Source organism: Nerophis ophidion, linkage group LG14, assembly GCF_033978795.1.
Source record: "Nerophis ophidion isolate RoL-2023_Sa linkage group LG14, RoL_Noph_v1.0, whole genome shotgun sequence".
Classification (NCBI taxonomy): domain Eukaryota; kingdom Metazoa; phylum Chordata; class Actinopteri; order Syngnathiformes; family Syngnathidae; genus Nerophis; species Nerophis ophidion.
In genome coordinates, this window is record NC_084624.1 from 52,099,511 (window position 1) to 52,110,840 (window position 11,330).

Below are 11,330 nucleotides of genomic sequence, written 5' to 3' on the forward strand. Positions count from 1 at the left end.
GGATAGGTTGATTGGCAACACTAAATTGGCCCTAGTGTGTGAATGTGAGTGTGAATGTTGTCTGTCTATCTGTGTTGGCCCTGCGATGAGGTGGCGACTTGTCCAGGGTGTACCCCGCCTTCCACCCGATTGTAGCTGAGATAGGTGCCAGCGCCCCCCGCGACCCCGAAAGGGAATAAGCGGTAGAAATGGATGGATGGATATTGCTTGATAATCTTAATTTTATAACCGGGTCGAAACCGACCCGAACAACGCCAAGGTCATAATTTCAACCGAAGCATTTTATAATTTTGTGAAAAAATAAATAATGATAAAAAAGAAAGTTGTATTTTGTTGAAATAGAGGTTCCTGACAAAGTCAAAAAGCCTCGAGGCAAAAAAATACATTTATGTGGTTCTTTCTAAGCACTGGAAAACTAAAACGGGTCAGTGCCGACCCTAACACAAGACAAAGGTTAACAGAAATGCTGGTCATAGAGAAACATTTCTTAGCAATTTTAAAAAGTGTGAAATTAGAACGGAGCATGATCATCTTTCAAAAGGCATGTTTGTTATTTGTTTTGTGCAAATGTATCTGAGTCATGCCTTGTCATTCTAGTATAGTTTCCGAGCTAAACAAATGAATGCCTTAGGCCATAGGTGTCAAACTCTGGCCCACGGGCCGTGTAATTTCATTTGGCCCTTGAGGCAATATCAAATTAACATTAGAGCTGGCCCGCCGGTGTTATACAGCGGTGCCGCTGTAACACCGCATTCACCGATTTCCCGGGAGACTCTCGAATTTCAGTGCCCCTCCCGAAAATCAACCATTCTCCCGAATTCCACCCGGACAACAATATTGGGGGTGTGCCTCAAAGGCACTGCCTTTAGCGTCCCCTACAACCTGTCAAGTCTGGTTTTCCTCCTCACAAACAGAGTGCCAGCCCAGTCACGTAATATATGTGGCTTCTACACACACACAAGTGTATGCAAGGCATACTTGATCAACAGCATACAGGTCACACTGAGGGTGGCCATATAAACAACTTTAACACTGTTACAAATATGCGCCACACTGTGAACCCACACCAAACAAGAAAGACCAACACATTTCGGGAGAACATCCTCACCGTAACACAACATAAACACAACAGAACAAATACCCAGAACCACTTGCAGCAGCACTAACTCTTCCGGACCGCTACTATATACACCCCCTTCCCGCTACCAACAAACCCCGCCTACCTGAGCCCCGACATTAACTGAGCAGTAAAAAGGCCTGAATGGTTGATTTATTCATTATTTTATTTTCAAATGTATTAGCCTCTGGAAAAAGTTAATGTTAATATTTAGCTTTGAAGGATGCAAATACAAAAGAGGCATTCAATTTTTATTTAAATTTGATTTGATATGCCATTGATGTTTTTTTATTATTATTATTTGAAACTCGATTTTGCATGCCACTATAAAGTTATATCAATCAATCAATGTTTACTTATATAGCCCTAAATCACTAGTGTCTCAAAGGGCTGCACAAACCACTACGACATCCTCGGTAGGCCCACATAAGGGCAAGGAAAACTCACACCCAGTGGGACGTCGGTGACAATGATGACTATGAGAACATGATACTGTGATACTGATGATACTGATGACTATGAGAACATATGATAACATGATACTGTGAAAGATCAATCCATAATGGATCCAACACAGTCGCGAGAGTCCAGTCCAAAGCGGATCCAACACAGCAGCGAGAGTCCCGTTCACAGCGGAGCCAGCAGGAAACCATCCCAAGCGGAGGCTGATCAGCAGCGTAGAGATGTCCCCAGCTATATATATAAGCCTTGCTTGTTCAATATTCAATGAAAAACTTGTTTGGGTCCCTAATAAAAGGTTAATTAGTTCAACCTCGGCCCGCGGCTTTGTTCGGTTTTAAATTTTGGCCCACTCTGTATTTGAGTTTGACACCCCAGACTTAGGCAAATCTCTGAATTGTTAGAAACCATTAAAATACAAATGATAGAGACAATTCAAAAACAAGTTTTTCTTTTATTTGATCAACAACTAGTGAATGGAAATAGCAAAGAATACGCCGTAACTTACTCTTAACAAAATTCTAATTTGTATAATGTTTCTCTTTCTGTACCAAATATAAACAGTACTTTTCATGCAAATATTTTCAAATAACTAAACCAAGGAGCTTTCTCTGGGAGGCAATAATTCTGCCTTAAATAAAATACTTCTGTAAACAAAAATGTAGCATTGTACACCATTAATAATATCCAACATTTAGATTAATAGTGACAACTTTCGAGCATCTGTGTTGATTAAAATACTTCTGTTCACAAAAATATGTTGCAAATAAAGTCCAATAAATAGTAACAGAAATCTTATCACTACAGTGTAAAAGTAAAACTTCCTTTTTGAATAAAATAATGATGTGAATAAAAATGTAGTATGCTAATAAAAGATCAGGTAAAACATTAGGATGACTAATATAGTTTTAGTAAGTGGGCTAATTGTTAGTGTGTACTGATGTTAAAGACAAGGTATTCCACATGTAATATATATCACTATTGATGATGGAAAAATGGAATAATTTCATGAAAGATTTGCAGCAGCACACGCACGTCTGAGCTGTCTGGTTTGGATTTCGGTGCGTCGTTTTTGTTTTCTAGTAGCATCATACATGGTACTTTCTGTCAATGAGGCCACCAACGAACGCTGCCTTTTAGCCGAGTAAACAAGAGGGCGGGCGAGGACTACGGAAGCTCACGAGGGCAAAAAGTATAAGGAAGAGGGGGAAAAAAACCTCGATTTTTGATTTTTAAAAACGTCTGCATTCAAAAACATGAACTCATGGATAAAATTGATACATCGCCCATTCCTTGATTCTCTAGAACAGGGGTGTCAAACTCAAATTTAAAATTGAACAAAGCCGCGGGCCAAGGCTGAACAAATTAACCTTTTAGGTGGTAGCGCGTATTGTAGCGTCCCGGAAGAGTTAGTGCTGCAAGGGGTTCTGGGTATTTTTTCTGTTGTGTTACGGTGCAGATGTTCTCCCGAAATGTGTTTGTCATTCTTGTTTGGTGTGGGTTCACAGTGTGGCGCATATTTGTAACAGTGTTAAAGTTGTTTATACGGCCACCCTCAGTGTGACCTGTATAGCTGTTGACTAAGTATGCTTGGCATTCACTTATGAGTGTGTACAAGCTGCTTATTGAGTGAGGCTTACACTGTTTGTATGGAGGATAAGCGGACGTGACGACAGGTTGTAGAGAACGTTAAAGGCATTGCCTTTAAGGCACGGCCCCCAAAATTGTTGTCCGGGTGGAAATTGGGAGATATTCACGAGAATGGTTGCCCAGGGAGATTTTCTGGAGGGGCACTGAACTTCGGGAGTCTCCCGGGAAAAGAGTTTGACAGAGTTTGACACCCATGCTCTAGAACAGGGGTAGGGAACCTATGGCTCGCGAGCCAGATGTGGCTCTTTTGATGCCTGCATCCGGCTCTCGGATAAATCTTAGCTGACGTTGCTTAATATGACAAGTAATGAATGATTCCACTTGTAATCACAGTGTTAAAAATAATGTTCAAAATATAAAACATTCTCATGCATTTTTAATCCATCCATCTGTTTTCTACCGCACCCGTTCAAGAATTTGCGTTGATGGTTAAGAAGTTATTCATTTATTCTTGGTTAGTGTGGAGCTTGCCCTCCTGGGGTTTGTCAGACCAACATGAGAGCCTGTTTCAGGGTTACAATATTGTTTTATTTTTCAATAAGTCTCTCAGTTGCTTTCCAGCAATTGTATTTTTCTCTTTCGTTTTTGCTCGCGCTCTGGCTCCAGCCCCAACCCAGTCTCTCCTCCTGGCTGCTGCGTATAACAGAGCGACAGGTGATTAGATAACAAGGCCCAGGTGGGCCATCTACGCACCTGTCGCTGATTTCGAGGCCGGTCCTGGCACACCCCAGTTCGCTGCAGGCCAGCAGGCTACGCCCCCTCCACACTTAGCTCGAGAATAACAATGTTATTACAAAGAACAAGAGACCTATTATACTCTAGAAATGTTGGTCTTACTTAAAAATGCACACGTTTAGTTTTGTTCAGTGTAAAGAAAAATATTATATGGCTCTTACGGAAATACATTTTAAAATATTTGTCCTTTTGGCTCCCTCAGCCAAAAAGGTTCTCGACCCCTGCTCTAGAACAGAAGAGAAGTGAGAACTGTAAAACATGAAGCCCTTTTTGGCCTTGGTCTTGGTAAAAGGCATCATTAGAAGAAAGTAGATGTCGTTATGGAAGAGAGTGTGTGTGCGGCGACAGTGTGCAGGGCGAATGTCGGCACCGCCAGAGGAAAGAGCAGGAAAAGCTGATGTTGTGGCGTCTGAAGTCCAAAGCTTTTACACTCGTCTGTGACCAAATAGCACTGCAGTGGCTGGTGGGAGAGTCCATGGATGAAGTCCTCTGTGTGGGCTCCCTCCTCCGTCTCCTCCTTTGGCTTGAAGTAGCGCGTCATGCAGAGGATGTAGAAGAGCTTCAGGAGTTCCCAGCAGCGTGTTTTCGAGGGTAAAGTGGGACCATCTTGCAGGTGAGGACACAAGGGGTGCAGCACGCTGGAGACTGAGCGCCGGTTCTCGCGGTTGATGAGGAGAAAGGCTAAGACGTCAGGCCGTAAAGATACGGACGCCGGGAGGCAGCGCTCCCCGACGGCGAGGCAATTTCTCAAGGTGTCCACCAGGGGCGACCAAAAGCGACCCACCAGGCCGCTCTCGGCGTGGTGCAGGGAGGGCGTGGGCCCGCACAGCACGCACACGTCAGCACCAGGCAGCAGCCGGAAGCGGAGCAGGCGGTGCGCCACGATGGGGCTGCCTTGAGGGAGAAACACGGGGTAATCACAGGAGGCGGACGCCGAGTCCGAGAGCGAGCGCATCAACGCGGAGAGAAGCACTATCTCCTGCGGGGCCAGGCGCCACCACATATCCGTGGCGGCCGCGACCCGTCCGTGAACGAGGAGGCAGCCGAACTCGCTGTCCGCCGCCGCGGCGAAACCCTGCAGGGCCTCCTGAAGGAGCGGCGGCAGTGGCGGCAGCAGGCAGTCGGTGCAGTGCGTCAGCAGGCCCAGGACGCCGTCCCGCCGGTCCTCCAGCAGCTCATCGATGAGGCCGAAGCAGGCGCGCAGGTCCTTCTTCAGCCGCTCCACGTTCCTCACGTTGGCCAACTCGTCCTGGCCCAGCACCATCACCATGCAGCTCCACACGTTCTCCAGCAGGCGCTGCAGGTGTAGCGGCTGCCCTTTACTGCTGCCCGCCTGCTGGCCTGCGCTGGTGGCGATGAGCATCACGCTGTCCTGGAAGACTCGCCACACCACCTTTTCACCTCCTTCAGTCTCACAGCTGGACAGCAGCACGCCGTGTCCGCTGCCAAACATGTGCACCCCGTTCAGGGAGCCAATGATGGAGAAGGGGAGCTGCCTGGAGGCCCCCCTGGTGAAAAGGGGAACCCCGCTGCTGGCTGTGAGGCATACAAGCTGTATGGGCCCCTCCACGACCATTCTACTCCCTCCAGAAGTAGACAATTGACTAATTGACTACAAAAATAAATGAGCAATGTTGCGAGTGAGCTAGTGATGCTAGTGTTGATAGTGAACTAGTTGCTATAGTGGTGCTAGTGATTTAGTTGCTATAGTGAGGCTAGTGAGCTAGTCGCTAGTGAGCTAGGTGCTATAGTGATGCTAGCGAGCTAGTTGCTTTAGTGATGCTAATAAGCTAGTTGCTAGTGTTGATACTGATCTATTTGCTAGTGATGCTAGTTACTAGTGATGTTAGTGAGCTAGTTGCTATAGTGATGCTAGTGAGCTAGTGATGCTAGTTGCTAGTGTTGATAGTGATCTAACTGCTAGTGATGCTAGTTGCTAGTGATCTAGTTGCTAGTGATGCTAGTTGCTAGTGTTGATAGTGATCTAATTGCTAGTGATGCTAGTTGCTAGTGATGCTAGTGAGCTAGTTGCTATTATGATGCTAGTGAGCTAGTTGCTATTATGATGTTAGTGATGCTAGTTGCTAGTGATCTAGTTGCTAGTGATGCTAGTTGCTATAGGGATGCTAGTGAGCTAGTTGCTAGTGATGCTAGTGGCTAGTGATGCTAGTTGCTATAGTGATGCTAGTTGCTAGTGATGCTAGTTGCTATAGTGATGCTAGTGAGCTAGTTGCTAGTGATGCTAGTTGCTAGTGTTGATAGTGAGCTAGTGATGCTAGTTGCTAGTGTTGATAGTGATCTAGTTGCTAGCGATGCTAGTTGCTATAGTGATGCTAGTTGCTAGTGAGCTAGTTGCTGTAGTGATACTAGTGAGCTAGTTGCTATAGTGATGATAGTGAGCTAGCTGCTTGTGATGCTTGTTGCTATAGTGAAGCTAGTGAGCTAGTTGCTAGAGTGAAGCTAGTGAGCTAGTTGCTATAGTGATGATAGTGAGCTAGTTGCTGTAGTGATACTAGTGAGCTAGTTGCTAGTGAGCTAGTTGCTATAGTGATGATAGTGAGCTAGCTGCTTGTGATGCTAGTGAGCTAGTTGCTAAAGTGAAGCTAGTGAGCTAGTTACTATAGTGATGATAGTGAGCTAGTTGCTGTAGTGATACTAGTGAGCTAGTTGCTAGTGAGCTAGTTGCTAGTGAGCTAGTTGCTATAGTGATGATAGTGAGCTAGCTGCTTGTGATGCTAGTGAGCTAGTTGCTAAAGTGAAGCTAGTGAGCTAGTTACTATAGTGATGATAGTGAGCTAGTTGCTAGTGATGCTAAATGTCATTCATTGGCGGGAAGCCAAGTGAGCCGTTAGCATTAGCAGCTAGCAACAACCGCACCACGACCAAAGTGCTGATTCAGCTGCTGTCTGCGGGAAGAAGAGGCTGGTTAAGGCGGCAGGTTACCGTCGTTTCCACGGCAACACGGTCCCATGATTCACTTCTTCGACCGGCGGCGGAGAGCGTTTCATTTGGCCGCTGCAAACAAGCACGACAGCCGGCACGCGTGACTTAGGCACCTCCACTGTACAGCCTGATAGTAATGACGCTTTTGGATATCATCACTTTACAGCCTGATAGTAATGACGCTTTTGGATATCATCACTTTACAGCCTGATAGTGATGACGCTTTTTGATATCATCACTTTACAGCCGGACATCACTTTTACTCGCGTTTCCTTTTCCGTCTTATTCTCTCTTTTAATGGCGCTTAACAAGCAATGGTGGTGCGCATTGCCGCCACCTAGTGATGTGGAGTGTGCTTCAACATTACATTACCGCCACTTAAGGCCTACTGAAATGAGGTTTTCTTATTTAAACGGGAATAGCAGGTTCATTCTATGTGTCATACTTGATCATTTCGCGATATTGCCATATTTTTGCTGAAAGGATTTAGTAGCGAACATCCACGATAAAGTTCGCAACTTTTGGTCGCTGATAGAAAAGCCCTGCCTGTACCGGAAGTATGTGCGCGTGACGTCACGGGTTGTAGGGCTCCACACATATTCACATTGTTTTTAATGGGAGCCACCAGCAGTAAGAGCACTTCGGACCAAGAAAGCGACAATTTCCCCATTAATTTGAGCGAGGATGAAAGATTTGTGAATTAGGATATTGATAGTGAAGGATTAGAAAAAAATAAATAAAAAACGACGGCAGTGTGAGCGTTTCAGATGTAGACACATTTACTAGGATAATTCTGATTATTGTTTTAATAGTGTTTTAGTGAGATTTTAAAGATTGTAAAGACGAACCTCGAGGTCAGATGGATGCGGTAAACACGAAGTATCTCAGAGAGAAGCCGAGGAGCCAAGCTCACAGCTGCTGCAGGACGACGAATAATCCAATGATTTCTCCGGTAAGATATATATAACAATTTCCCCATCCAAAAATATGCTGGTTGACGTAGAGAAAACATGTTCGCTTGACCGCTCCGCTTCACAACAAACAAAGAAACATCGGCTGTGTCTCGGTGCTAAAGACAGCTGCAATACACCGCTTTCCACCAACAGCATTGTTTTTTGTAGTCTACATTTTTAAATGAACAAATTGCAAAAGATTCAGCAACACAGATGTCCAAAATACTGTTTAATTATGCGGTTAAAACAGACGACATTTAGCCGCGAGTGGTGCAGCTGCTAATATTTCCTGACATAAAGTGACATCAGGCGTACGCGTCATCATTCCGCGTTGTTTTCAACAAGAAAAATGCGGGAAATTTAAAATTGCAATTTAGTAAACTAAAAAGGCTGTGTTAGCATGTGTTGCAATGTTAATATTTCATCATTGATATATAAACTATCAGACTGCGGTAGTAGTGGCTTTCAGTAGGGCTTTAGTGATCATGGGATGAGTCTGCATACAGAGATGAGGTCCTGAAACTATCAGCGTGGTGTTCAGTGAATAATCTGGCACTGAACACCACAAAAACCAAGGAACTAATCTTTGACTTCAGGAAAAACACTGCACCTCTTCTACATCAACTGCGAGGAGGTGGAGAGAATCAACTCCTTCAAGTTCCTCGGCACCCTCATATCTGCTGACCTGTCCTGGACCCAAAGTACAACTGCGGTCATCCGGAAGGCCCAGCGGAGACTCCACTTCCTAAAGGGTGCTGAGGAAGAAAAGACTGGAGAGACAGCTGTTGGTGACCTTCTATCGCTCGGCTGTCGAGAGCCTGCTGACGTACTGCATAACAGTGTGGTACGCCAGCTGCACTGAAGCAGACAAACAGGTGATTCAGACGGTCATAAAGTCTGCACAAAAAAACATCGGCTGCCTCCTTCACGACTCCTGCTGCCTCAAGAAAGCAAAAACATTACCAAAGACAGCACACACACTGGCTTCCACCTGCAGGCGCTACAGGTGCATCAGAGCCAGAACAAACAGGCTCAGAGACAGCTTCTTCCCCAGAGCTGTCACCATGTTGAACTCTAACTTATAATAATAATAATCACCCCTATACAATATCCTGCCCTAATACCCTACTGTGCAATACTACTCTTCGAGTGCAATACGTCTGACACTGATGATTGTTATAACTTCGATACTCTTGTCGTGTTCTGTATATTGTACAGTATTTTGTATTTCTATAGTGTTTTGTATATTGTACAGGTTTGCTTATTATTTTATTGGATAGTAGTCTATTTCAATTTAGTTATTTTCCTTTAGTACCTCTTGCAGTATTTATTTCACCCCATATTTGTTCCCACTACCGCACCTTAAGTTGGAGTCTTTAATCTCGTTATATGCAAATATAATGACAATAAAGTCCATTCTATTCCATGTGGAGTGTGGATCAACATTATATTACCACCACTTGTTGATGTGGAGTGTGGATCAAGATGGAATACTACTCTATTTGATTTAACCGTGGCTTCCTTAAAAATGTATTGCTTTGTACCCTACATGTTGCGAATTCAACCTCAATACATCAACCAAACTTTCTAACTTATTTGTTTTATTCCCCTATATCTATTACATTTCCACACTGCATTATCACACACTATTTCATTGCAATAATCCCAAAGGTGTGTATGTTTCCTGGTAATTGCAAGTAGCTATTGAGATATGCAAATCCTGACCTCATTCTTCCAATTTCTTCCTCCTTCCTCTTATTACTCTTACACTCCTTTGGACTTTGTGATACAGCTTACCCTTTGTCTCTTTATTATGGGCCTGCTGCAATGTTACTACTTACTACTCTGACATGTTCTATTCATTTTTTTAACTATACTTTTCACTTCTGCTTGACTGTGATTGATTTCCATGTTTATTTCAGTTTTAGCTGTTGCTTGCTTTGCATACTTATCTATTTTGTTCCCCTCAATGCAGTGGTGTGTCATCAGGGCCAGCAAGGCCGTGTTAGTTGGCCTAACATACCCAGAAATCATCCCTAAATATGTAAAAGTATTCACATTCTCTTCATGTCATATTATTCTCCTTCCATTGCTGTTTTTAGGTTAGACTTTGTATCCAATCACAATTCAGCTAGCTTATGTTGCCATGCTGTACCAAATCTGCCCGAGACCTTCACCATCAACAATGTGGGCATCTGTGCACTGTAAGTAAAACGGGGACACACGTACCATAGACCATTGCGATGGTCAATCAGGTCAGGAGTTGTTGTCAGTTAGGCCTTCTAGATGGCCTAAGTCAGGGGTGTCAAACTCAAATACAGAGTGGGTCAAAATTTTAAACTGAACAAAGCCGCGGGCCAAGGTTGAACAAATGAATCCTTTAATAGGGACCCAAACAAGTTTTGCATTGAATATTGACCAAGCAAGGCTTATAAAACTTTATAGTGACATGCAAAATCGAGTTTTAAATAATAATAATTAGAAAAATATCAATGGCGTATCAAATAAAATAAAAATACAAATTGAATGCCTCTTTTCGGCGGGGGGTTTGAGTAGGGCGGGGTTTGGTGGTAGAGGGGGTGTATATCGTAGCATCCCGGAAGAATTAGTGATGCAAGGGGTTCTGGGTATTTGTTCGGTTGTGTTTATGTTGTGTTACGGTGCGGATGTTCTTCCGAAATGTATTTGTCATTCTTGTTTGCTGTGAGTTCACAGTGTGGCGTATATTTGTAACAGTGTTAAAGTTGTTTATACGGCCACCTCAGTGTGACCTATATGGCTGTTGACCAAGTATGCCTTGCATACACTTGTGTGTGTGTGTATGAGCCGCATATATTATGTGAGTGGGCCGGCACACTGTTTGTATGGAGGGAAAGCGGACGTGGCGACATGTAGAGAACGCCAATGGCAGTGCTTTTACGGCCCGCCCCCAATATTATTGTCATGGTGGAAATCGGGAGAAATTTGGGAGGGGCACTGAACTTCGGGAGTCTCCCGGGAAAATCGGGAGGGTTGACGAGTATGAGTATTAGTGGTGAATGCGGTGTTACAGGGGCGGGCCAGCTCTAATGTTAATTTGATATTGCCTCAAGGGCCAAATTAAATTACACGGCGGGCCAAATTTGGCCCGCGGGCCAGAGTTTGACACCCATGGCCTAAGTGATTGGATGCTCACTTGGTAGTCCTACAGAGTCCCACACGCCTTTCTATCTGGAAGTAGCCAGAAGTCGGAAGTGCGCTGCTCTGGAAATGGAAATCAATGCCCTGAAGAAATTAGTCCCGACAATGATTAAAATGACCAAAATACAGAACATTTTGAACGTATTACATATTGTTATGAACACGACCCCAAAAGGGACAAGGGTAAAAAACGGATTTTATATATATATACTTGCAGTGTGTACATAAAACGTTGGAGGGTTCTGAAGTGGTTTTAGAGAGCATTGAAGCTACAACCGCGACCTCCATCGGTC

At 44.2% G+C, this 11,330-nt stretch overlaps 2 protein-coding genes across 2 annotated transcripts in view; both read right to left on the reverse strand.

Moving 5' to 3' along the window:
* Positions 1–7,187, reverse strand: part of LOC133568831 (alanine aminotransferase 2-like) — an 86,682-nt gene extending 79,495 nt beyond the window's left edge. The window contains exons 1-2 of the mRNA XM_061920999.1: positions 7,072–7,187; positions 6,905–7,031 (exon numbers count right to left, since the gene is read on the reverse strand). Coding sequence (XP_061776983.1) covers positions 6,905–6,969 — 65 coding nt within the window. The 5' untranslated portion in view covers positions 6,970–7,031; positions 7,072–7,187. The remainder of the gene's footprint in view (positions 1–6,904; positions 7,032–7,071) is intronic.
* fuz (fuzzy planar cell polarity protein) lies at positions 2,011–6,897 on the reverse strand. Its single transcript, XM_061921000.1, has 2 exons — positions 4,131–6,897; positions 2,011–3,992 (listed from the first exon to the last, which is right to left on the reverse strand). Exon 1 carries the CDS (start codon positions 5,535–5,537, stop codon positions 4,260–4,262), a length of 1,278 nt encoding a protein of 425 aa, XP_061776984.1. The 5' UTR covers positions 5,538–6,897; the 3' UTR covers positions 2,011–3,992; positions 4,131–4,259.
* Positions 7,188–11,330: the final 4,143 nt, after the last annotated feature.